The sequence below is a fragment of the Ursus arctos genome, unplaced genomic scaffold (assembly GCF_023065955.2).
Source record: "Ursus arctos isolate Adak ecotype North America unplaced genomic scaffold, UrsArc2.0 scaffold_19, whole genome shotgun sequence".
In the NCBI taxonomy this organism is placed as follows: domain Eukaryota; kingdom Metazoa; phylum Chordata; class Mammalia; order Carnivora; family Ursidae; genus Ursus; species Ursus arctos.
The window spans coordinates 50,344,449-50,368,546 of NW_026622863.1; the positions used below are offsets into that span (position 1 = coordinate 50,344,449).

Below are 24,098 nucleotides of genomic sequence, written 5' to 3' on the forward strand. Positions count from 1 at the left end.
AACCCTTCGTGCAAAGCAACACAGCCAGGGGCAGGGAGGGGCTGGGAACCAGTCAGCCTGGCTCCAGGGCTTTTAAGAAGCAGAATAACCTGGTTTCTAAAATTATGGTCTTTGGCAGCGGTCAATTTGCACGTGCTCACATCCTGTCCGTGAGACTTTCAAAAAACGGCCATGGCTCTCTGGGATTGTTTCTCCCTCTGTAAACAGGGAGCAACAGAACCTAGTTCGCAGATCTGTGGTGAGAAATTAGAAATGAGGAAAGTAAAGCACGGAGCTGGGGGCCTGACCTCAACAGGGGTTCTAGAAATGCTAGTAATTATTATGTTTGCTATTGCTACTATCTTGTTCCTCCCTCTGGACAATTCCTAAGGGTGCGCGGCTTTCGGAGCAAAAGAGTTGGGGAAGGAGGAAGGAGGCCAGCTCCGAAGGTGACAAGAAAGAAAGCCTCCCCACCCCCTCCTGGGGGGCCTGGCAGGCTCGTGGCTAGAGCGTGCAACTCTTAATCTCCGGTGGGGACTTCAACCCCTACACTGCGCGGAGAGCTTCAAAAGAAAAAAAAAACAAAAACACGTCACGTGGTTAGAAGTCGCCATTGGCGACGAATGAAGTATTTCTGGTCCCATCCCTAATAAAGCGGAGCCAATGGTGCGCTCTTCCAATGGGGATGCTAGATTTATTTATTTATTTAAATAACCTTCTCCTTTGCGTTGGGACTGGAGGGGCGCGCAGGCCCAGTACGCCAATGAGAAGGGGCGTAGCTGCAATGGGGGCGGAGAAATGACCACGCCCCCGGCTGGGCGGGGCGTCAGGTCTTAAATTTCCAGCCTCAGGTGCCAAGACTTTGGGACCCCGGGTTCTGGCGATGGCGCTTCGCTGGGGCATCGTGTCCGCCGGCCTTATCTCCAGCGACTTCACGGCCGGGCTGCGAACGCTGCCTCGTTCCGAGCATCAGGTCCACCCTCCCTCCGGAATCCTGTGGCCGGGGAGCCGGGACTCCTGGGTCTGAGGGAGGAGGGAGCCAGGGTTCCCTACTCCTTTCTCCACACTTCTGTCCTGTGAACTCGAGCTTCGTCAGGTTTGGGAGGGTTTTTTTCTGAACTACTGCGAAGAGAGGAAATTTAGGTATTAGGGGATTTAATAATCGCTTGCCCCAGATCTCTCCTTTTCAGGACCCGTGTCCTGCCCCCGTCACCTCTTCCCCCAGGACTCCTTCCCTTCGCCTCCGTCCTGGGGGACATAATTTTTCTTATCCTGGGGACTTCTCCATCAACCTCCCTCCCATCCACCTGGCCCAGCCCCGCAAGTCTGACCCTAGCGTCCTTCCAGGTGGTGGCGGTAGCGGCCCGAGACCTGAGCCGGGCGAAGGAGTTTGCGAGGAAACATGACATCCCCAAGGCCTATGGGTCCTATGAGGAGCTGGCCAAAGACCCCAATGTGGGTGAGTGGCAAGGGGAGCGGCGCTGGCTCTAGGGTGCTCCGTAGGATAAACAAGGCTCCGCAGGATGGCCCAATCCCTGTGTGCTTCTGGAAGGATCTGGGGCTGGGAGGCAGAACTGTAGGAACGGGTTTGGCCTGGGATTAACAGTCTAGTATGAAATTTGCGTTTAGAAACAAGGTGTCCGTGGTTTGGGAGGGGCCTGACTTTGTAAGTGAGCCTGTTCAGGATGGCTTTTTTTTTTTTTTTAAGATATTTATTTATTTATTTATTTATTTATTTATTCATTTATTTGAGAGAGAGAATGGGAGAGCACAAGCTGGGGGAGGTGCAGAGGGAAAGGGAGAAGCAGGCTCCCAGCTGAGCGGGGAGCCCCACAAGGCCTCAATCCCAGGACCCCGGGATGATGACCTCAGCTGAAGGCAGATGCTTAACCAACTGGACCACCCAGGAGCCCCCCATTCAGGCTTTAAGTACGCTGTGTGGCCCCGGCTTCTGTGTTCTGGAGTGGCCTGGATGGAGAGGCAGGATGTTATAGTTGGACAACAGCCTGACTGGAGTTAGGCTGCCTGAATTGGTATTTTCCTCTTCCGCTTGCCTTTCTCAGTTTCCTCATTTGTAAAACGGGCACAATATTAGTATCTACCTCTTGGTGGTGGTGTGACAAATGACTTCATGGTAATTTTGGAAGGCTGGAAATAACCTGAAGAAAATAAGAGTTATAGTAGAGAATGTGTTAGCTCCTTCCTAATGGGAGACGAGGCTTGCCCACTAGAGTAGGACTGGCCCACGTTGGTTGGTGGGACCCCAGTTCCTAGCATGCTGGGAGCAGGCCTCTAAGTTATGGGCACGTGGCGGAGGTCTGGGGTGGGCGGGGCTTCTGACCTCCCGCCCTCCTTCCTTCCGACCTAGAGGTGGCCTACATTGGGACCCAGCATCCCCAGCACAAGGCCGCAGTGCTGCTATGCCTGGCAGCGGGCAAGGCCGTCCTGTGCGAGAAGCCCATGGGGGTGAATGCTGCGGAAGTTCGCGAAATGGTTGCCGAAGCCCGATCCCGAGGCCTCTTTCTTATGGAGGTGAGAGTGGAGGGGACTTTCCAAACGCCAACGTAGCGCTTCTTGCCATTACTAAACATGGTTGCCAGTGGACGTTTTTGGAGGAACAAAAAGGAAGGGTTTGTCAAGAACAAAGATGGCCACAGAGTGAACTGGGGTTGGTGTGTTTTCTAGGCTGTAGTTGAGCTATGCCATGAAATCTGCTGGCAACAGCTATCAGGAATGAGAGCCATTGCTTTTGGCCATTAGCAAACGATGCTGCCTGAAAGATACTTTGTCAGCTTTTCAGAGAAAGATGCCAGTAGTGGAAAGTGGCACAGAATAGCAATAGGCTGAGTTTGGATAGATTTCCAAGGATAGTGGTCAGAAGGACCAGGGCACCCCTACCTTACCAACTCTCAAGGTCAACCAGTCGGCTTTTGCCCTTATCAGACATGGCTACCTATAGGGGGCCTTTGACAGCTTGCAGAGTGCCAGTAATTAAAATGGCTGCCAGATGGCAAAGGATAGCGCCAGCAGTTAAGATGGCCACCAAATGACCTCCAGGAGCTATTTTCACATTAAGGAGTATTGTGGTTCTTAAATGCTGCCTTGCTGTAGGTTCTGTCAGTAGTAGCAACCGCTGCCTTTTACTTCCCCATGTCCTATCTAGCTGTCCTGTGCCCAGTATTGCTCCCAGTCTGCAAAGTTCTCTATGCCCAAGGAGTAGATAGTCAAGATTTACTGTGGTTACTCAGTGCTTCTGGTTCTCACTGTGCCTTGGCAGTGCCAAAGGTCTGAATTTATTGCTTCCTTGTTTTTATTGGTACCAGTTGTGTTCCAATCCAGCCCTTGGAACTGGGGATTCCTAATGGGTAAGACACAGGCACAGTAGTTAATGAGTTCAAGGTCTGCTGCGGTCACAGAAATGGGCTATTGCAATGCCTAGTTGCACAAACTTTCACAGATACAGTACTGGGCAGTTGGCAGAACACAGAGGCATCAGCCCAGCGTAGGGGATAGTCAAGGAAGTTTCCCACAGGTAGGGACTGACCTGAGCCTTCAAGGGAAAGTACATCGCACAGGTAAATGGGCCAGAGGGGGAAAGCAGATTCATTGTATTTAGTGGGAACTTGACCTTGGACAGGCTTTCGAGTCCGAGCTGAGACTCCATCTCACCGGTTTCTAGCTCTGTGATCTTAGGGCAAGTAATTTGAGACAGAATCAACTCTAGAAGGAGAGCTGCCTCGGGGGCCACATGGAGGGTGGTCTGGGGTGGGGAGACCACGTGCATTAGTTTGCAGAGCTGCCCTAAGTACCACCACAGACTGGGCGACTTGAACAACAGAGATTTCTTTTCTGCAATTTCTGGAAGCTAGAGGTCTGCGATCAAGGTATCAGCAGCACTGGTCTCTCCTAAGGCCTCCCTCCTTGGCTCATAGCTCACCGTCGATCACCCTGTTTTCCCTGTATCTTCAGGTGGTCCTTCCCCTGTGTCACTCTCCTCATCTCTTCCTGTTGGGTTAGGGCCCGCCATAATGACATCATTTTAACCTAATTACCTCTTTAAAAAACCCATCTCCACACTGGGAGGTACGGGGGGGGGGGTGGGTAGGGCGGTTAGGACCTCAACCTGAATTTGGTGGAGACACAATTGAGCCCATAACATTGGGAGACTGGGGGAATGGTCCAGATAAGAAAGGACAAGGCCAGAGTTGGGGCCACGGGAATGGAAAGGAGAGGAGAGGAGAGGAGAGGGCAGAGAGACTCAGGGGCAGGACACTACCTGGGGACTGCGCAGGGCTGGGGAAGGGAGGGGGAAGGGTCTTGTGTGGAGAGTGGGGAGCAGCGGGTAGTCCCTCAATTTGGGCTCCAGAAGGGAGAGGAACTGTTGGTTAACTCCTGGGTCCTGACGTCTTTCCTTCCTTTTCCATTGTCCTGCTTTCTCCCCTCTGTGGCGTGCAGGGCATCTGGACCCGCTTCTTTCCTGCTGTAGAGGCTCTGAGGTCGGCTGTGTCTCAGGGAACTCTGGGGGATCTCCGGGTGGCTCGGGCAGAATTTGGGAAGGAACTCACCCACGTACCCCGGGTCGTAGACTGGGCCCAGGCTGGCGGTGCCCTGATGGACTTAGGCATCTACTGCGTCCAGTTCATCTCTATGGTCTTTGGTGGGCAGAAGCCAGAGAAGATCTCAGCCGTGGGAAGGCGCCATGAAACAGGTACCGTCTGTGCGGGACTATATGCTGACGATAAGAGTGATCCTCCCTCCCTGGGAGCCCTGAGCTGGGGAGAAGTCTCCTCGCCCCTGAGAATCAAGTTAGACAGCTGTAGGAACTTCCTGCTGAAGTCAAAGAGGATCAGAGTTGAGAGAGTGGGCAGGCTCTGTCCTGGGGTTTGCTGTGTGATTTTAGCCAAGGGACTCAACATCTCTGAGTCTTCGTTACTGGTAAAATGTCAATAACAGGGTTGTCATAGGGGCGCCTGGCTGGCTCAGTCGCTAGAGCACGCGGACCCTTCATCTTGGGGTTGTGAGTTCGAGCCCCACAATGGGAGTAGAGAGAGAGAGAAAGAAAGGGGTAATGGGGTTGTCATAAAGAGTTAATGAAGTCAGTCTTTTATTTTATTTTTTCCCCCCATCTGGCTAGTTTGGCCTCATTCACACTGTGGGCTCAGTTCCACATACAGCAAAAAGCAGGCCCTGGTGTGCAAGCTCTTTTCTTTTCTTTCTTTTTTTTTTTTTTTTAAAGATTTTATTTATTTATTTGACAAAGATAGAGACAGCCAGCGAGAGAGGGAACACAAGCAGGGGGAGTGGGAGAGGAAGAAGCAGGCTCATAGCGGAGGAGCCTGATGTGGGGCCCGATCCCAGGACTCTGGGATCACGCCCTGAGCCGAAGGCAGATGCTTAACCGCTGTGCCACCCAGGCGCCCCTTCTTCTTCTTCTTCTTTTTTTTTTAAGATTTTATTCATTCGGGGCGCCTGGGTGGCACAGCGGTTAAGCGTCTGCCTTTGGCTCAGGGCGTGATCCCGGCGTTATGGGATCGAGCCCCACATCAGGCTCTTCCGCTATGAGCCTGCTTCTTCCTCTCCCACTCCCCCTGCTTGTGTTCCCTCTCTCGCTGGCTGTCTCTATCTCTGTCGAATAAATAAAATCTTTTTAAAAAATATTTTATTCATTCATTTGACAGAGGTCACAAGTAGGCAGAGTGGCAGGAGAGGGAGAGGGAGAAGCAGGCTCCCCACTGAGCAGGGAGCCCGATGTGGGGCTCGATCCCAGGACCCTGGGATCACGACCTGAGCCGAAGGCAGATGCCTCACCAGCTAAGTCACCCAGGCGCCCCTTGCAAGCTCTTTTCAAACCTTGGCCTCTGCCTTGTTTGCTACTGTTCCGTGGCCCAAAGCCAGCTCAGATTTCAGAGGTGGGCAAGTAGCCTATACCTTTTGATGGAAGGAGCTGCAAAGACATATTGCCGAGGGACACTCACGGCGGAACGAGAGGAATTCCCGTGGCCAGCTCTGCAAACGGCCCCACACAAGGCAATGAATCACCAGGAAAATATACACGGGTGTGAATGTCACACTTTAGAAAATCTTCTCAGTGTAATATCTGGCCAACTTTTAGGCTAAATAGTACTCCAAAAACAGATTCTTTTTATCAAGTGTTTCCTCTGCGTCAGTGTTATCAGAGGAATGATCTCCGGGAGCTAGATATTGTCCTTGTCCCCATTTCACAGATGCGAGAGGGACAGAGTGACTTACCCAGGCTCACAGGGCAGATCCAGGATAAGAACTGGGGCTTATCTGCGGCGCCTGGGTCATGCAGTCAGTTGAGTGCCTTGACTCTTGGTTTTGGCTCAGGTCATGATCCCAGGGTCATGGGATCGAGCCCCGCGTCAGGCTCCGTGCTCAGTGGGGAGTCAGCTTGAGGTTCTCTCTCTCCATCTCCCTCTGACTCTCCAGCTCGTGGTTTCTCTCCCTCTCCTTCTCTCTGAAATAAATAAATCTTTAAAAAGAACAAAAAAGAAAGAACGAAAGAATGAAAGAACGAACCCCGGCTTATCTGAAAGCAAAGAGAATTAGGTCAGTAGGTTCTCTCATCAAGGGCACACGCGATGTGTTCCGGAACCAGGCTAGTACTTTATGGGCTGTATTTAATTTAATGTTTAACTAATGCTTATATAGCCCTTATCGCAATCTAAATAGCCTTCCAAGTGCTTTGTGCATTTTATATCAGTTAGTGTAATCCTCATACCAACTGTGTGAGAAGGTTCTAGTATCCCCATTCTGGAGCCGAGGAAATGGATTCTCGCAAACCGATGCAACAGGTTATTTATAGAGGGATGGAATGGAGGCTCTGAGAGGTTAAGCCTCTCTCTCTCTCTCTCTCTCTCTCAAAGATGTATTTATTTATTTGAGAGAGAGAGAGAGAGCCCACAAGCGGGGAGGGGGGAAGGGCAGAGGGAGAGAATCTTCAAGTAGACGCCCCTCTGAGCACAGAGCCCAAGGCGGGGCTCAAGCCCTTGACCCCGAGATCACGACCTGAACTGAAACCGAGAGTCAGACACATAACTGACTGAGCCACCGAGGTGCCCCTCTTTTTTTTTTTTTTTTAATAGCATACATTTGTTTATTTTGGTAACAGCTTTACTGAGATACAATTCACACACCATACAATTTATTCATTTAAGGTGTATAATTCCATGGCTCTGGGGTATTCACAGAGTTGCGCATTTATCACCCTAATCAGTTTTAGGATATTTTCATCATTCAAAAAGACCCCCCCAAAAAACCCATCCCCACACCCCATCCTCCCATCCCTCTGAGCCCTAAGCAACCACACGGATCTCCTCTCTGGCTCTGGGGATTTGCCAACTATGACACCTCACACAAGTGGAATTCGACAGTACGCAACCTTTTATGCCTGGCTTCTTTCACCTAGCACATGTGTTTCTGTTTCTATTTTTTTTTTAATTTTTAATTTTTAAGTAAGACTTATTTATTTATTTTAGAGAGAGAGAGGGAGGGAGAGATTGTGTGCTGGGGGTGGGTAGGGGCAGAGGGAGAGGAAGAGGGAGAGAAGCCGACTCCCCGCTGAGCAGGGAGCCCGACTCTGGGCTCGATTTCACGACCCTGAGATCACGACATGAGCTGAAATCCAGTTGGACACTTGACCGACTGAGCCACCCAGATGCCCCAGCACACGTGTTTTTAGGGCTTCATTCCTTTTTCACTGCCATGTTAGAGACGCGATTTCTTGCCCAGCGTTCCATAGGCAGGATTTGAGACCAGGCCTTCTCCTGTCCCATACCGTCCCCAGGTGTGGACGACACCGTCACTGTGCTTCTCCAGTACCCAGGAGAGGTCCATGCCAGCTTTACCTGCAGCATCGCTGCTCAGCTCTCCAATATGGCCTTTGTGAGCGGGACCAAGGGCATGGCCCAGGTGAGGCGCGACCGGCCAAGCTGGGAACTGTGGCCCCTCACCACAGGAGCAGGCCAGCTGTGGTTGTTGGAGCTGGCTGTGGGCTGAATCAGCCTTTTCCCACAGTTGCTAAGGAATCCATCCTTGACTGCCAGGCCATGGGTTGGGTTTGGCCCTCCAGGCTCCTTCCTGAGGGTGAACCTCCTGGTCTGTCACAAATCCCTAGGCCTGAGGAGAAACCGGTCCTAATCAACCATGCTTAGAGGGCAGCTGTGGCCTTTGGAATTGCTTCCAGGACCTGATCTGGGCATTATCAAAGAGCGGCTTCATTGGGCTTCATGGGGCCCTGTTGCTAGAAAGAAATCCTGTTCTTAGGAGAAGAATTGGGACCTTGCCCCAGACTTGCACTGCAGAATTTGGACCTTGCCTGGGCACATCTCTATTTCCAGTTTGGCCTAGACTTGGCTATGGGAATATTGTAGGCTTCCCAGGGCTCTGGGGCCAAAAAAAATCAAGTCTCCTGGTAGATAAGAAGGTGCTGGATTGTCTAAGTCTCCTCCTTGCAAAGGAAATTCACACGTGTGGAGATAAGCTGTCCTCACGAGGCCTAAGCATCAGGTCAGAGAGGGGTTTGCCCCTGGGGAGATGAACAGACAGGCTTCTATTGTGACAGTCCTGCTGCTGAGAAGCAAATCCCCAGCAACGGGGGTGAGGGAGGCAAGCCTTCCTACAAGCTCCTAGCCACCAGGTGTGAGAGGGAGGCCCCCGAATATCATTAGGCTGGAGCCCCCCGTTGCCACCTCTTATCTCCCCCCAGATCCTCGACCCCTGCTGGTGCCCGACAGAGCTGGTGGTGAAGGGAGAGCGTAAGGAGTTCCCGCTGCCCCCAACCCCAAGCAAGGAGTTAAATTTTATAAATGGAGCAGGCATGGTTTATGAGGCCAAGCATGTCCGGGAGTGCCTGCGAAAGGGTAAGGATGTGGAGGATGGGTGAGAGGGTGGCAGGGTGAAGGGGCAAACCTGGTAGGGGAGGTGGGCCGCTCCCCAGCCCTCAGCCCCGCTAAGTAGCTGTCTGGAACTACAATTCCCAGGACCCCCTGGGGCATCCATCTGCCTGAACCATGCATTACTCTGCCTCACAGGATTCTGGGAATGGTAGTTCTTTCGATCTTTAAGGTGTGAGTAGGAGGGGTCCCTAACTATACTCTCCCCCAGGCCTGAAGGAAAGTCCTGTGATTCCCCTGGCGGAAAGTGAACTCCTGGCTGACATCCTTGAAGAAGTGAGGAAGGCCATTGGAGTCACCTTCCCCCAAGACAAACGCTAATGCGTGCCCTGAATAAATAAAGATGTGGCTCCCGCAGAGATCTTGGCAATGGTGGTTTGGTGGGAACTGGAGTAAAGGGGTCACCAAAGGGGTCACTAGAGAATAAATTTGGTAGAAGGATGTGGGGAGGAGGAGGAAGGCAGGGTCAGGGCATTTCTCACAAGCTCTTGGAGCAGACACCTATGGGCAGATCCTTGGTTTGCCTACTATACCCTGCGTGACCCTGGGCAAGGAATCCTATGTGGGTAGGAGGTGTGTCCCTCACTGCACGCTCCTGCAGCCTCTCCCCGCCTCTGTCTCCTCATCAGTAAAGGAGAGACATAGTACTAACCACCCTCTGGTGAGGATTAGATGAGGGGGTATATGAACAGCCTCTGGAGCATGGTAGGTTCTCAACAAATGTTAACTGATGGCCATTGGCTTTGAGGTCAGGCCTTTCCCAAACTGGTCTCTAGAAGCTCCAGGCCTCCATTATGGTACAAAAAGTCATTGCAACTGGAAAGAAGGGATTGGGCTTCAGTCTTTTTCTTTCTTTCTTTCTTTCCTTTTTTTTCTTTCTTTCTTTCTTTCTTTCTTTCTTCTTTTCTTTTCTTTTCTTTTCTTTCAAGATGTTATTTATTTATTTGAGAGAGAGAGAAAGAGGGAGCACAAGCAGGGGGAGCAAGAGAGGGAAAGGTAGGCTCCCCACTGAGCAGGGGGCCTGACATGGGGCTCAATATCCCCGGACTCCAGGATCATGACCTGAGCTGAAGACAGATGCTTAACCGACTGAGCCACCCAGGCGCCCCTTACCTTCAGCTTCAATGGCCTTACTGGCAAAGCCTGGGTCATATGCCCGTTTGTGTAGCAGGTTTAGGATGTCCGGCCCACTAAGATTACAAGCAGTTGGAGGGGGGGCTATATGCGGGTGGTTGGCCAGCCAGTTAGGGTTAACTCTGTGCTCTAAGCAAGGACTAACTTTCACATTTTTCTGTAATAGTTGCTGTAGGTTAGGTTGTGCTGCTGTAACAACCCTCAAATCTCAACTCAGCATAACAGGTTTATGTCTCGCGGGTGCTATGTATTAGCTGAGGGTTCTGGTCTGTGTATGTCTGGTATCTAGGCTGACAGAGCCACTAGGATCTGGAGTCCTGCCCATCACTGTGGCCAAGGAAAGAAAGCTCTGGAGGCTCTGGTACCAAAACTTAAATGCTCTAGCACATAAACAACATACATAACCGCCCATAATTCATTGGCAAAAACTAGCCACACGATCTTGATGGGCCAGAGTCCAGGAAGTCCTGTCCTACCAGGTTCTAGAAGATAGAGATGCATACATTGGGTTTACACTAGTAATTCTCACTTTGAGCAAATGAGAGAGAGTAGACATCAGTCAAATGAGTTTTCTATTATTTTCTATTCCAAGTCCCATTATACGTCATTCAGCTATCACTACACTGGTTTCAGCCCTCTGCTTGCTTGGTTTTAATCTTTTGTGTGGCAAACATGGCTGATGTCTCCAATCATTCACTTACAATGGGAAAGTTTTCACGGGATGTGTGGCTGCCCAGCTAAAGACTACATTTCCCAGGCTCCCTTGCAACTAGGTCTTGCCACGTGGATAAGTTCTGGCCAATGGGATGTATGCAGCATCTGAATTCCGGCCTTTTTTAGGCAAAGAGGATGATCTCCCTTTCAACATCTCCTTTCCTGCTTCTGGAGTAGAGAGGTGGTGTTGGGCATTGGTGTGTCCGTCTTACATCATGAGATGGAAGCCATGTTTCCAGATGGTGGAGCCACAAGCCAGAAGGATAGAAGAAGGACAAGACTATGGAGGTGGGCAGGCCCTGAGGGCTGCAGGGTGAGTTGGCAAGTTGGAGACCCAGGAGAGCCGATGTCTAGTTCCAGTCCCAAGTCCAAAGGCCTGAGAACTGGGAGAGCTGATGGTGTACTTCTTGTCAGGAGGCCTGCAGCTTGAGATGCAGGAGGAGCTGATGTTTCAGTGTGAGCCTGAAGGCAGGAAGAAGGCTGATGTCCCAGTTCAGAGGCAGCCAGGCAGAAAGAATTCTTTCTTACTCTGAGGAGGGTCAGCCTTTTTGTTCTATTCAGGCCTTCACCTGATTGGATAGGCTCACCCGCATGAGAGAACGTAGTTTGCTTTACTAAGTCACCAATTTAAATGTTAATCTCACCTAAAACACCCTCACAGACATGCCCAGAAAATGGAAGACCAGATTTCTGGGCACTGTGGCCCCCCCAAGTTGACATAGAAAGTTAAGCATACAGTCCCTGACCTTAGAACTTCACTCCATTTGTGGGTTGCGTATTCTCGGACTTTACATGAACAGTCAATAAGCTTCATTGATGTTTAAGTCACTGTTACGTTAGCCTTTCCTAAAGCAGCTGAATTGGTCTGCCACCTTACATTTTCCAAAGGTCTCTCCTGTTCCCACTCACTTCCCCTATTAAGAGCTGGAGTTCCTCTAGTTCCTCTTCCCTTAAAAAGTGTCTGCTCATGACTCAGTCATAGCCACTGCAACATGGCAGAAGGTCAAGCCCCATGACTGGTGAGGTTGTCAGGAGAGGCAATGCACTGTCTTCCTTGGGAGCCGAAATACTCTTGAAACCTTCAGCCATAATGCCAGTAGTCCAGCTGCCCCGAAGCCACCAAGCCACAAGGAAGCTCAAACTAACCCACGCAGAAGCCACATGGAAAGCTTGAGACTCCATGAAGAGGGGGATGCTCGGTCAGCTGGTCCTGACCGCTACGGACTCTAATGTTCCAGCTGCGGCTGCTGTCTGACTGAAAACACTGAGTGACCCCGCGCTGGAACTGCCCGGCTAAGCCTTTCCCGATTGCATGACCCACAGGACTATGCAAGATAATATGATTCCTGTGGTTTGAAGCTGCTAAGCTCTGGGATGATTTGTTACACAGTACTAGCTAACCGGAACACCGGGTATCACAGCTTTTACAACATGGATCCATTTTTAATATGTCTAAGCAAGACTGGAACCCCCAAATCCTACCTATTTTTCTCCACCCTGAAAAATTCCCTAGGTCAGCCACCAGGGCCCACTGCTCCTGAAAAACTTAGCACCCACAACATAAAGGGTTCCTCTTTTCCTGGTGTGGCAACTGGTTTCTAAAGGGGTTCTCAATGACCTCTACTTCCCGGTCTTCGCGTCCTTGTGTCTCCCCTCTCCTGTGGGTGTGCTGGACCTAGCGATCTGTTAAAGGCAAAAGAAACAGGATGTCCCTTCTGAGACTAAGTGATAATAGACTGACTTCAGTCCTGCTTGCTCTCTTGCTTGCTCACTGTGGTGCCGCCAGCTGCCATGCTGTGAGCTGCCCTATGAAGAGGTCCCATGATGAGGAAGTGAGGATAGCCTGTAGCCAGGGGCCGGCAAGGAACTGAGGCCCTCAGTCCAACATATCTCAAGGAACTGAGACTTCCCAACAACCATGTAAGCATGGTTGGAAATGGATCCTTCCCCAGTTGAAATTTTGGATGAGTCCAGAACCCCAGCTGACGGCTTTTTGATGTCTTGGGAGCGAATGTGAAGCAGGGGACCCAGGTAAGCCACACCCAGATTCCATCTATCACTTACATCTTGTAATATAAATCTATGACTTTAAAACATCTATACATTATATTTTTCTTTGTTAGAAGAGTTTTAAAATATCAGTTTATCTTCTCATCGGATGTACTATAAGTAGCAGATTCTATTAGCATCATTGTCCTTTTTTAGTTTTAAGATTTTATTTATTTAGAGAGAGAAGCAGACTCCCCACTGAGCAGGGAGCCCCAATCCAGGGATCATGACCTGAGCCAGAGGCAGACACTTAAGCAAGTGAGTCACCCAGCTGCCCCAGCTTCGTTGTCTTATAATAATGTGTAAGAGAGGGGCGCCTGGGTGGCTCAGTCAGTTAAGCAGCCAACTCTTAGTTTCAGCTCAGGTCATGATATCAGGGTCCTGGGATGGAGCCCTGTATTGGACTCTCTGCCCAGTGGGGAGTCTGCTCGAAGAGTCTCCCTCTCCCTACCCCCGGCTCACGCTATTTCTCTCTCTCTCTAAAATACGTAAATCTTTAAAAAAATGTGTAAGAGATTTTCCTTACCAGTGAGCCATGGGAGGGCTATGAGCAGGGGAGGTCCACAGTCAGCTCTGGGTATAGTGAGACCCTTCTAAGTCCATGTGGGGGATGGACTAGAGGGGAGGGACTGGAGGCTGGGAGTTCATAGAAGAGGCTGGGGACCTATGAAGGGGGCTGAGTAGGAAAGCCCTTGTCCAAATGACATAGCTGTCGAGCTGGACACTTGAGAGCACCCATGAGAACTCCCATGCAACTTTGGAAAGTTCAGCTCCTTCTCTGGGCCTCAGTTTCCTCATCTGTAAATAGGCCATAATTATCCTAGATGTCTTACGCTGTGAAACGAATTGCTCCCAAACGCTGCAGCTTAAAATGGCAATAAATCTCACACAATTTCTGAAGGTTGGAAATTCACAAGTGGCTTAGCTGTGTGCTTCTGGCTCAGGGTCTCTTGTGAGGTTGCAGTCAGGACACTGGGGGGGGGTGGTGTCATCTGAAGGCTTGACTAGAGCTAGAGGTTATGTTTACAAAGTGGTTCACTCACAAGGCTGAAGGATTTGATTCTTCACCATGTGTGTTTCTCTGGAAGATGACTGCTTGAGAGTCCTTACAACATGGCAGCTGGCTTCCTCTAAAGCGGGTGATCCAAGAGAGAGCAAGACAGAAGCTGCAGTAATTTTTATGACCTAACTCTGGAAGTCACACTCTGTCATTTATTTCCACAATATCCTATTGATCACGCTGCTCAGTTCTATTCAGTGTGGGAGGGGACTATACAGGGGCATGAATACCTGGACACTAAAAATCGTCGGGGGCCATCTTGGAGGTGGGCTTCACAGTTCCAATGTAGCATCTTTGTTATTATAAAACGTTTTGACTTCAGAATTAGCTAAGAAGTCTTCTCCCCATTACTCAACACCTGTACTGTTTAGAGGTCTGTAGCTGCATTAAAAGCCCTTTCTTCTCTTCTCTGTAATTAAGGCAAAGGGAGGGCTAATTCATTGGGCTGGAATAATAGGCACAGATAAAGTTAGCTTCAAAGTGAATAGGAAACACTATTTCCCCCAAGGACATGTTTTCTTACAGAGAAACTTTGTTCCCTAAAATCATGAAGTGTTGAAAAGTCTATCAGTAAAAATGAAACATCTCACTCTTGCCTGTAGTCATTTGAAACAGAGTAGCAGCCTCGATTTCCAGTCTAGGTGCAGAGCTTCACATAAAGGGTTTCTGGACCCAATTCTCCACATCTAGATTCACCTTGTAACGTTTCCAAGGGTACAAGACCCTGGTTCCTCTTCACAGTCTGCACCTGATGTTGACCCTGCTTTGCTTTGAGCCTATCATTTAGTTGTCACCTAAATTCTACCCTTCCTGCAAATCCTATAATAACTCCACCCTTTCCTTTGTCAAAATGCTCCATGGTTTCTCTCTTGTGTGGTCTCCATCATCACAATGGGTCAATAAGCTTGACTTTGTCAGACTCTCTTCCTGGTGGTGTTAGGCTGATGTATTAAGACTCCTATGATCATCTATTGCTATGGCTCCCAGCCACCCTTGGGACATAGATCCCTTCTCTTACAGGCCCCCACCCTTCACTAACTGACCCCAGCCTATTTTCTGAGTTTTTTCTTCTTCTTTTCTTTTTAAAAGGAGATACAATAATTTCCATGCAGTAGAGTGTGCATTGCTTATGTACAGCTGCATGAATTTTTCAACATGTGCAAACCCAAGTAATCCTCACCTAGATCCACATATAGCTCATTTCAGGCCCTCCCTGGTGCCTGTCCTGGGGTCCTTCAAGGTTCATACCTTGCCGATCTATCAGCATAGATTAGTTTCGCCACTTTTTGAACTCCATATTCCTTCTATTTTCACGAAAACAACTCACAGACTTCAATCATCTGAAACGTCCTGCCTCCGTGAATGATAATTTTCGCCTCCGGTGTTCCTTCTGCCCTGGGGAGGGCTCGAATACCACCTGAAACTTTCGAAAATACCGCACGAATGAATGAATGAAAGTTTCAGCGGCCATCGAACGGGGGTGGCCGGTATAATGGCGCCACGACGGCTTCCTACAGGGAAGTGCGGATTGGACGGTCACGTGATAGGGGCCGAGGCGCCCCCAGCAGGTGAGGCAGGTGCAGTCACGTGACGGCACGGCCCTGCGGGGCGAAAGCTCTCGGCAGCCATTTTGCGGGGCGGTCACGTGAGAGGACGCACGCTCAGCGGGGCGATCACGTGACTAGGGGCGTGCTGCGGCCGCCCGGGCGGACCCGGCGAGAGGCGGCGGCGGGAGCGGCGGTGATGGACGGGTCCGGGGAGCAACCCAGAGGCGGGGGTGAGGCGGGAGGCAGACGGGCGGGAGGAGGGCGAGCCCCCTCGCCGGCCGGCCCCACGATCCGTCCAGCCGGTGTGGGGCCGTGCGATCTCTAAGCACTCCGGGGCAGAAACTCCCGGATCGGGCGCTGCCAGCTTCCAGCCCCCTTCCTCCCCGGGGGTTCCCGGCTCTCTGGCCTCCGTGCCCCGATTCCTTCCTGCCTGGTGCTCTCGGACCCCGGAGAAGCTGGAGACCCCAGAATCCAAGCCCCCGGGGCAGGCCCGGGCTTGTCGCCGGCACCACTTCCTGGTGGGAGGGGCGGGTCTCTCCTCTGCCCCCTCAGGCCAGGGGTCTGGATGCATGAAGTGTTCCCCTCAGTCTCCTGCTGGAAGAACGCAGGATACAGGCCTAGGGTCCCTGCCTTTTTCTCCATCAGGAACTCAGTTGTCCGGGCCCCTAGCTACTTTATCTACCAGGAACCCAGAAATGCAGGACCCCCTAGTGTTGTCCTTCCTCAGAGATCATGAGCCACCCTAGTTCCCTGGATCCCCTAGGACCCAAGAGTCCAGGCACCTCTTCCCTCCTTTCTCCTCTAGGGCCCACCAGCTCTGAGCAGATCATGAAGACAGGGGCCCTTTTGCTTCAGGGGTGAGTTTGAGGTGTGATTATTGCCGAGCGGATTTGAGGAGTGATGCCCCATTCTGATTCTGCACCCCCTGCACTCCATTCCCACTCTAGTTTCATCCAAGATCGAGCAGGGCGAATGGGGGGAGAGACACCTGAGCTGGCCCTGGAGCAGGTGCCCCAGGACGCATCCACCAAGAAGCTGAGCGAGTGTCTCAAGCGCATCGGAGATGAACTGGACAGTAACATGGAGTTACAGAGGTGTGGCCCCTGGGCCCCTGGAGTCCCAGCTCTCAGGCCCCTCTTCCCCCTTGGAGCCTGGAGTTCAGACCCACAGCTTCCTACTCTCTCAGACCCAGGGGTCCAGCTCCCCCCCCCCCCAGCACCTTGGACTCTCAGCTCTTCCCTCCTTTAGAATACTGAAACCCTCCCTCAGGGAGTCATTTTCCCCACTTTCCTAAGTGTCAATCTTGTCCCTTTCCCCCACGTTGGACCCTTTTTCACGTCAGCCTGGCTTGGGCCTCAGTTTCCCTGTCTTTGGTATGAGGTGGTTGCCAGGGTCTCCACACAATGCCTGATCTTTCCTCCCCAGCACTGGCTTTCCTCTTTTCCTGCAGGATGATCGCAGCCGTGGACACAGACTCACCCCGCGAGGTCTTTTTCCGAGTGGCAGCTGACATGTTTTCTGATGGCAACTTCAACTGGGGCCGGGTTGTTGCCCTCTTCTACTTTGCCAGCAAACTGGTGCTCAAGGTGGGCGCGGCTGCAGGGCAGTGAACCCAGGGAAGCTCCACTCAGACCTATGGGGACCTGGGAGTTGTGAGGTCAACCCCTGTGGCAGCCCAGTCACCAAAGGGGATGGAGAGACCTATGAGCTGCTTGTTTGGTCCTTCATCTATTCATGGAGCAAAAATTTATTAGGCCTACTATGTGCCTGTCCTGTCCTTGGCATCCAAGATGCAGCACCAAACAGAGCAGGCTAGGTCCCTGCTCTCTTGGAGCTCACATTGTCTAATGGGTGCTGAGAGAAGTAAATTAGGATGATGTAATGCAAAGTGGTCGGGAAGGACTTCTGAGAGCGAGTGACATTAAAGCCAAAGTTGCAGTGATCTATGAAGATCGGGGGAAAGGCATCTGATGAGGCCACAGCAAGTGCAAAGGCCCTGAGGCAGGGAAGAGTTGGTGATGCATTGAGGGCAGATTGTGAGGGGTCATCTGAAGGCCCCCCACAATTGATGTTAAAGATGTTAACTTTGCCGAGAGGGGAGTGACTGGCTGGTTTTAAACAGGAGAGTGAGGTGACCTGCATGCATATAGCTGTTCACTGTAAAATCCTTTTAACTTTAAAATTTCAGGGGAGTGGAAGCCCACCAATTTTGGGGGGCCATTATGGGTAGGAAAAAAGATTACGGGGTGGAAGCTGGGAAGCTGGGAGGGGGGCACTTGTAGTAGTTCCAGTGATTGATGACTGACCTGGCCTCCCTTGGTAGCAACGGAGGCAGGGAGTAGATTTCTTAATGTGTTTGCCAGATTGAGCTGATGGGACTTGAATGTTGGAGGTGAGGGGGACAGTGGTCAGAGCGATGGTGGGGCTGGGGACAATAGGGAGGAAGTAGCCAGATAAAAAAACGGTGAGGAGGAGAAGTTTAGGGAGTTAGAGAGTCATGGGCATGGAGGTATGTCTGGTCCTACCTAGTCTGAAGATCAGAAAAGCCGTCTCTGGAGAAGTGACATCAGACCTGACATGAAAGCTTTGAGGGAGGAGTAAAAATTTGCTTGGTTGAAGCCTGTTTAGGTAGAAGAATCAGCATGTGCAAAGGTCCTGAGGCAGGGAAGAGTTGGTGAAAGTGAAGATGTGGAAGAAGGTAAATGAGACACAGAAAAGAAGTGGACAATTGGAATGCGATCAAGTCAGAGCCTTTATACAGGGCCTTGTGGGCTGAGATATGCCTTTTGGTCTTTACCACCTGGGGAGCCATGGAAGGTATGTGAGCAGGGCAGTTGACCGTAACAAGATCCAGTGTACAATGTATGAAGCTCATTCTGAGTAGGAGTAGAAAGAGACTGCAGTGGGGCAGGAGGGGAGGCAGAGTTGAGAAAGGAGTGGGGACAAGGCTCAGTCCCTAAGGCCAGTCTACTCCCTGCAGGCCCTGTGTACCAAGGTGCCGGAGCTGATAAGGACCATCATGGGCTGGACACTGGACTTCCTTCGAGAGCGGCTGCTGGGCTGGATCCAGGACCAGGGTGGTTGGGTGAGGCCCCTAACCCCTCCCCCACTCCTCTGAGACCCCTGGGTCTTCCTGAGCCCACCAGTGTTGCCCTCTCTGACTCTGGAATGCATTTCCTCACATGTCTGATCAACTCATTTGTCTGGTATCCACGACCTGTTGGTGACCCCTGACCTCTCAGTGACCTCTGATCTAACCTTCTGTCCTTCCTGGTGCCTCCACTTCTGGAGTCCCTCACGTTTTTTGATAACCCTTTGACACCAGCTCTTTGGTATCCATTCATCTTAGGCTCTTGTCCCCACTCATGCCCTATGATCACCTCCCTCCCTGATTCCTCATGTGCTGGTCCAAGGGCTGCCTCTTGGCCCAGCTGCTGAAGTGACTGATGTCTCTGTCCACAGGACGGCCTCCTCTCCTACTTTGGGACACCCACGTGGCAGACAGTGACCATCTTTGTGGCTGGAGTGCTCACTGCGTCACTCACCATCTGGAAAAAGATGGGCTGAGGCCACCAGCTGCCTTGGACTGTGTCTTTTCTGCATAAATTATGGCATTTTTCTGGGAGGGGTGGGGATTGGGGGTCATGGGCATTTTTCTTACTTTTGTAATTATTGGGGGGGGCACAGGGAGGAGTGGTCTAGGGGGGCAATAAACCTCTTTCAGGCCACACTTTGGCGTCTGAATCACTAAGCCCACTCCCTGGCTGTCACAGGAGACCAGGCTTCATGTGCTGACAAATCTTTTTCAAAGAAGCCTGGTGCCTTCTGGGTTAGTGATGAGTTAGGTCTCCACTCTGCCCTCCAGGAGCATGCAGTCCTGAGGGAACTGAAGATCACTTGTGTGGAAGCCTGCGGTGTTGTGTTGGAGGCAGCACTGGGCAACGCCAAGCCAGGCAGTGGAGCCTGGGGGTTTAGGAAAAGAGAACAAGGCAGCAGGCCCTGGAGAACTAGGGCTTGGAAGCTTCCGCCATATGGGACCAGAGGAAGTTGCACTTACTGAGGTGGAGAATGGAGGGGGGGGGAGGGATGGGAGGCCTTGGGAGGACTTACTGGACCAGGAGAGGGCTCTAGAGCCCTGTGGAGAAGCCGCTGGAGGTCAGAAGGCTGGAATCTGGGGTTCTGAGAGAGAGGACAGGGCCTGAGCCTGTGCTGTGTGGCCCAGGAGCACAGGGCTGGACACCAGCTGCATGGGGAGGGGCTGGCCCAGTAACTGGGTAGGGCCCTCCAGGAGAGCCGGCCTTAGTGAAGATGCTGGAAAGCGGCCTTGTAGATTGGACACAGAAAAGGAAATCAGAGCTTAAGATCACTTGATCATAGGGTCTGTTGTACCTTCTCTCTGGGTCTCTTCCCCCCCCCCCAGGTCTTTCTGTCCTCTCTCTGGGCCTCTTGTTTTCCCCCAACCCATGACCTACCCCTCGCCCCCAAGATCTCCGTCCTTCTTCAGATGGTCTTTGCCTCCCCACTTCTTCTCTACCTGTGAGCACTTCTGAAGAAGCCACCTCTCTGCAGGTGGGGCCTGCTGGAGGCTAAAGGTCTTTAAGCTGAGGTATGAAATTTGGTGAATGAGTAACTCAGGCCCCATTGTGACTGTGTGCCTGGCGCAACTGCCCCTCCCCCATAGACTCTCCCCAGAGACACCAAGTCAGGGGAGAGCTGTCAGATAAGATAGCAGTGAAGGGAGACTGAGTCAACGGCCCAGAGAGAGGGGACAGTATGACCACAGGCAGGAGCCCAGGGAAAACATCAAGGCAACGAAAAAGACTGTAAGACTCGGAGACAAAGCTCACTCACATCTTGGGGGAGTGGGCCAGCCGTGGTTCCCAGCCAGGCCTAGTTCTCAGGGTCCCAGCCAGTTTGCAGTCTGCCGTCGCCATGAGGTCAGTCAGTGGCCCCACCCCGCCTCTGCCTGAGACCCTTCCCGCTGAGTTCAGCATGACTCAGCACAGCTGCTCCCCTGGCCATGGGCCCAGGCGCCCCTTGAGGACCCCAGAGACCAGCCTGGTCCAGGATCCCCTAGGTCAGGAGACACCCCCTTGCCTGGGCTGTTTGGAGTGGCCCCCTGCAAAGCAGGATTCAGTGGCTTCAGCTCCCTGCCCAACCCCCTAGCTAATGGAGGGCACTGAAAATAGGGTCACGTTCCTGTCTTTGTCTCCTTTACCCCCCTCTAGGACGGGGAGTTCCTTGAGGGCAGAGTCCTGGTTTGAGCCAGCTCTGCTTCCCAGACACCAGCCTGCAACTGACAAGACTTAAAAAATGTACATTGGCTAAAGATACATCCCATCCACAGGTCCCCAGACCCTCCTGGTTTCCCTAGGACCCAGGGCTTCTCTTTGGGACCTTCAAGAAGCATGTGTTAGGCAAGACAGGGACTGCTTCAGAGCCAAAGAGAATTACATGTCTCTGGCTGCCCTCAGAATAGTCTCCGGAATAAGCAGCCTCAGAGAGACCCTAAAGCTTGAGTGTCATTTCACCCTTACCCGTGTCAGCTTCTAGAAAAACAACAGGCCCCTGAAATAGCCCCAAGGTATTCCAAATGGCCCAATCTTTCAAAGGATCCAAAGACCTCCTACCTCTTAGTAAAACCCCTACAAGGCTTCCAGAAATATCCCTGTCCCCTACTGGGGAGGGGGGGCGCAGGAGGACCCCTGAGACTCTAGAACTGTCCGTTTAATCTTGAAGATCACTTCATGAGTCTAAAGACACACACACCACCACCCCTCTCCCAGGGGAAGATTCCAGAAAATGAGGATTTCCATCATGAGCTCTAGTGCTACAGAAATTCCCAATCTTTGACTGAACCCCAGGGTTCCAGGCCCCCCTTTCAACCCATCTATCAGAGAGATCCCCAAGATCCCAAAAATATCTCACCGCACCGCCTTCCAAACTTCTTAATGATCCGGGGGCCCCTTATCTTCCAGAGCAAACCCCAGTCATCTGGAAGTCTCCGCACCTCTGAGAAACCTCCAGGGCGCCAGAAGGGTCCATGCTCTAAGAGACAACCCCAGAATCCAACTTACTTTCCTGAGACACCCCCAAGACCCCAGAGTCATAATTTTCCAGGGCTCCCAGTGTCCCCATTAACCTTCCACCTACCAGAGAGACCCCCACAATCCCCTGACGTCCCAGAATCAGCCCCAAGACCCTTGCACCCCGAAACCCAGCCCCCCACCTCCACTTCCCCATTTCACAACAGCCTCGCGCTACTGGCGCGTGACTTCCTAACTTCTGGGCGGGGGGTCTGGGACTCCTATCAGCTCAGATTGGTCAATAGCGGGTTCTAAGCCCCGCCTCCCAGCACCGAGCATTGGCCGATCGCTCTCCCTGAACGCCCCACCTCTGAGGGCCCGCGCGCCATAAAAGAAGCCGCCTTGGCCACAGCTTCTTGCAGTGCGCCCGGCGGTCCTGCGGATCTGTCTCTTGCTTCAACAGTGTTTGGACGGAACAGACCCAGGGACGCCCCCTCTACCAGCCAACGACCACCCTCCAACCTTTTTTCCAGTCGCAACCTTGGGAGCCGTCTTCTTGGCCACCCGCTGCCTCCGGGATCAGCCAACAACCAATTTCGAGCTTACCTCCTAATCACCAAACAACCATGAGCTCCCAGATTCGTCAGAATTATTCCACCGAGGTGGAGGCCGCCGTCAACCGTCTGGTCAACGTGCATCTGCGGGCCTCCTACACCTACCTCTCTCTGGTGAGGGTCCCCAGGACGCCCCCAGCCTAAGTTCCCCCCAAGTGCGCACCTCCGGCCCTCTGCGCACGCGCTGGCCTCCTTTGTCCCGTAGGGTAGTCGGAGGGCGGAGTTCGGGCTCCTGGCTGGCCTTTCTTCCCGCTATTTTTCGCGCCTCCCTTCCCTCAGGGCTTCTATTTCGACCGTGACGATGTGGCTCTGGAAGGTGTGGGCCACTTCTTCCGCGAGTTGGCTGAGGAGAAGCGCGAGGGCGCCGAGCGTCTCTTGAAGATGCAAAACCAGCGCGGCGGCCGCGCCCTCTTCCAGGACGTCCAGGTAAATAGTGTGCGGGCAGCGGACTACATGTCCCGGGGGGCCGTGCGCGCGCCAAGCGCCTTGACTGCAGCGCTGTAGGCCCCGCGTGGGCTTCTGGACGATTGTGTTCCCTCCTGTGCGGCGCAAAATGGAGGCGCGCGCACTTCCCCGAAGACGTGGCTGACCACACCGCAACCCTGGGATGGGTAGTTGGAGGAGCCTGGGTGCGTCTATGTAGCTAGTCCTGAGCCCTCTGTCCTCTGTCCAGAAGCCGTCCCAAGATGAGTGGGGGAAAACCCTGGACGCCATGGAGGCTGCCCTGGTTCTGGAGAAGAGCCTGAACCAGGCCCTTTTGGATCTGCATGCCCTGGGTTCTGCCCGCGGAGACCCCCATGTAAGTAGTCCCTTCATCCACATCGAATCGGGCAGATTTCCCTTTGAGTCTCGTTTCCCCATCTGTCATACTGTGGATGGATAAGTGGCAATGTTTTCTCGTCTTCGTCACTCAGCTCTGTGACTTCCTGGAGAACCACTTCCTAGATGAGGAGGTGAAACTCATCAAGAAGATGGGCGACCACCTGACCAACCTCCGCAGGCTGGCCGGCCCCCAGGCTGGGCTGGGCGAGTACCTCTTCGAGAGGCTCACTCTCAAGCACGACTAGGAGCCTCTGCAGGAGACCAGCAGCCTTTGAGGGGGCCCCTCTAACAAGCCCCTGGTGCCAGAGCTTGTGCCTCAGCCTCTCCCTGCAGCCACGAGGCAGCTTTTTAACCACCCTGGAGCCCTCTCCCAAGCCCTGGACCAAATGAAACAATAAAGCTTTTTGCAGCAGCTGGTGGTTTTGGGTGTGTTTGTGTTGTGGTTGTGTGTATGGTGTGGGAAATGAGGTATGTTTTCACAAGGCTTATAATAAGCTGGACTGCCCTGGCCAGGAGACAGGTGTTGGCCCCCACTCCCACCTTTGCTGTTCTCTAAGCCCTAATCTTACCTGGGGGAGTATGTTGGGGGGGTGGAGTAGCAAGTTCTCTGCTTTGCCAGGCTGTTAACTGCCCCTTCTACAGACTCCAAGGAGAGTCTATTAAGCCCTAGGCTGGGTAGCTGGAAGCAGGCACAGTTAGAAATAAACTGTAACCAGAAACAAGCACCAGGAGCACATGATAACGCAAGAGGTGCTGAGCTAGGAGTTCGGGCCCAGCACAAACAGGATGTGAAACCTGGGGACTTAAGTTCTCCGAGTGGGAACTGAAGGCTTAGCAGGCAGCTGCTGGGTCCAAGCTACAAAACTGTGAACTCTGACCCCCTGCCCCTTCTCTGGTTTTGGTAGAAGAATCTAAGAGGAAGTGGCTTCCAGGCACTTGTTCTTTCAGATACTCAGCACCTGCTGTAGTCCCCACACTTTGGTGGCCACTCATGATCCTGGCAGGGGAGGGGGCTTGTGTGTGTCCATCACCAATACAGTTAACGGGAAGGGTGGTCACACATGCAAATCCAGTTTCTACTCCCCCTGAAACGTGATTGGTTCAGAGATGCACTCTAGTGAAGACTCGAACTGAAAAAACAGATTTTTTCCTGGAAAACAGCCATTCGGGGGACAGTAGGGCTAAAGTCCAGAGGCCAGCGTCCTTGAAACATGTTCTAAGCTAGCACTGTCCAACAG

The 24,098-nt window shown here is 52.3% G+C and overlaps 2 protein-coding genes and 1 long non-coding RNA gene across 4 annotated transcripts; 2 read left to right on the top strand and 1 right to left on the bottom strand.

Moving 5' to 3' along the window:
- Positions 1 to 655: 655 nt before the first annotated feature.
- LOC123000224 (uncharacterized) lies at positions 656 to 21,810 on the bottom strand. Of its 2 annotated transcripts, XR_006408077.3 has the most exons (5): positions 21,552 to 21,810; positions 15,100 to 21,446; positions 6,229 to 6,472; positions 2,082 to 2,138; positions 656 to 1,101 (listed from the first exon to the last, which is right to left on the bottom strand). It is a non-coding gene; the product is annotated as an uncharacterized LOC123000224 (long non-coding RNA). The 2 variants fall into 2 exon arrangements; XR_008960167.1 differs by lacking the exon at positions 2,082 to 2,138 and having other exon boundaries at positions 21,327 to 21,446.
- On the top strand, positions 814 to 9,264 carry DHDH (dihydrodiol dehydrogenase). Its single transcript, XM_026481869.4, has 7 exons — positions 814 to 952; positions 1,327 to 1,438; positions 2,348 to 2,511; positions 4,435 to 4,687; positions 7,787 to 7,911; positions 8,708 to 8,861; positions 9,106 to 9,264. Exons 1-7 carry the CDS (start codon positions 863 to 865, stop codon positions 9,213 to 9,215), a joined length of 1,008 nt encoding a protein of 335 aa, XP_026337654.2. The 5' UTR covers positions 814 to 862; the 3' UTR covers positions 9,216 to 9,264.
- On the top strand, positions 21,796 to 23,272 carry FTL (ferritin light chain). Its single transcript, XM_026481873.4, has 4 exons — positions 21,796 to 22,152; positions 22,318 to 22,464; positions 22,712 to 22,837; positions 22,953 to 23,272. The coding sequence occupies exons 1-4, from the start codon at positions 22,051 to 22,053 to the stop codon at positions 23,103 to 23,105; spliced, it is 528 nt and encodes a 175-aa protein (XP_026337658.1). The 5' UTR covers positions 21,796 to 22,050; the 3' UTR covers positions 23,106 to 23,272.
- The last annotated feature ends 826 nt before the right edge of the window (positions 23,273 to 24,098 follow it).

Bases quoted from the DNA above. Each gene is read 5' to 3' on its own strand.
- DHDH (XM_026481869.4), top strand. From the start codon at position 863: ATGGCGCTTCGCTGGGGCATCGTGTCCGCCGGCCTTATCTCCAGCGAC. The intron at 2,512-4,434 runs GTGAGAGTGGAG...TGTGGCGTGCAG, and splicing joins GAGGCCTCTTTCTTATGGAG to GGCATCTGGACCCGCTTCTT. The intron at 8,862-9,105 runs GTAAGGATGTGG...ACTCTCCCCCAG, and splicing joins CCGGGAGTGCCTGCGAAAGG to GCCTGAAGGAAAGTCCTGTG.
- FTL (XM_026481873.4), top strand. From the start codon at position 22,051: ATGAGCTCCCAGATTCGTCAGAATTATTCCACCGAGGTGGAGGCCGCC. The intron at 22,465-22,711 runs GTAAATAGTGTG...TCCTCTGTCCAG, and splicing joins CCCTCTTCCAGGACGTCCAG to AAGCCGTCCCAAGATGAGTG. The intron at 22,838-22,952 runs GTAAGTAGTCCC...TTCGTCACTCAG, and splicing joins CTGCCCGCGGAGACCCCCAT to CTCTGTGACTTCCTGGAGAA.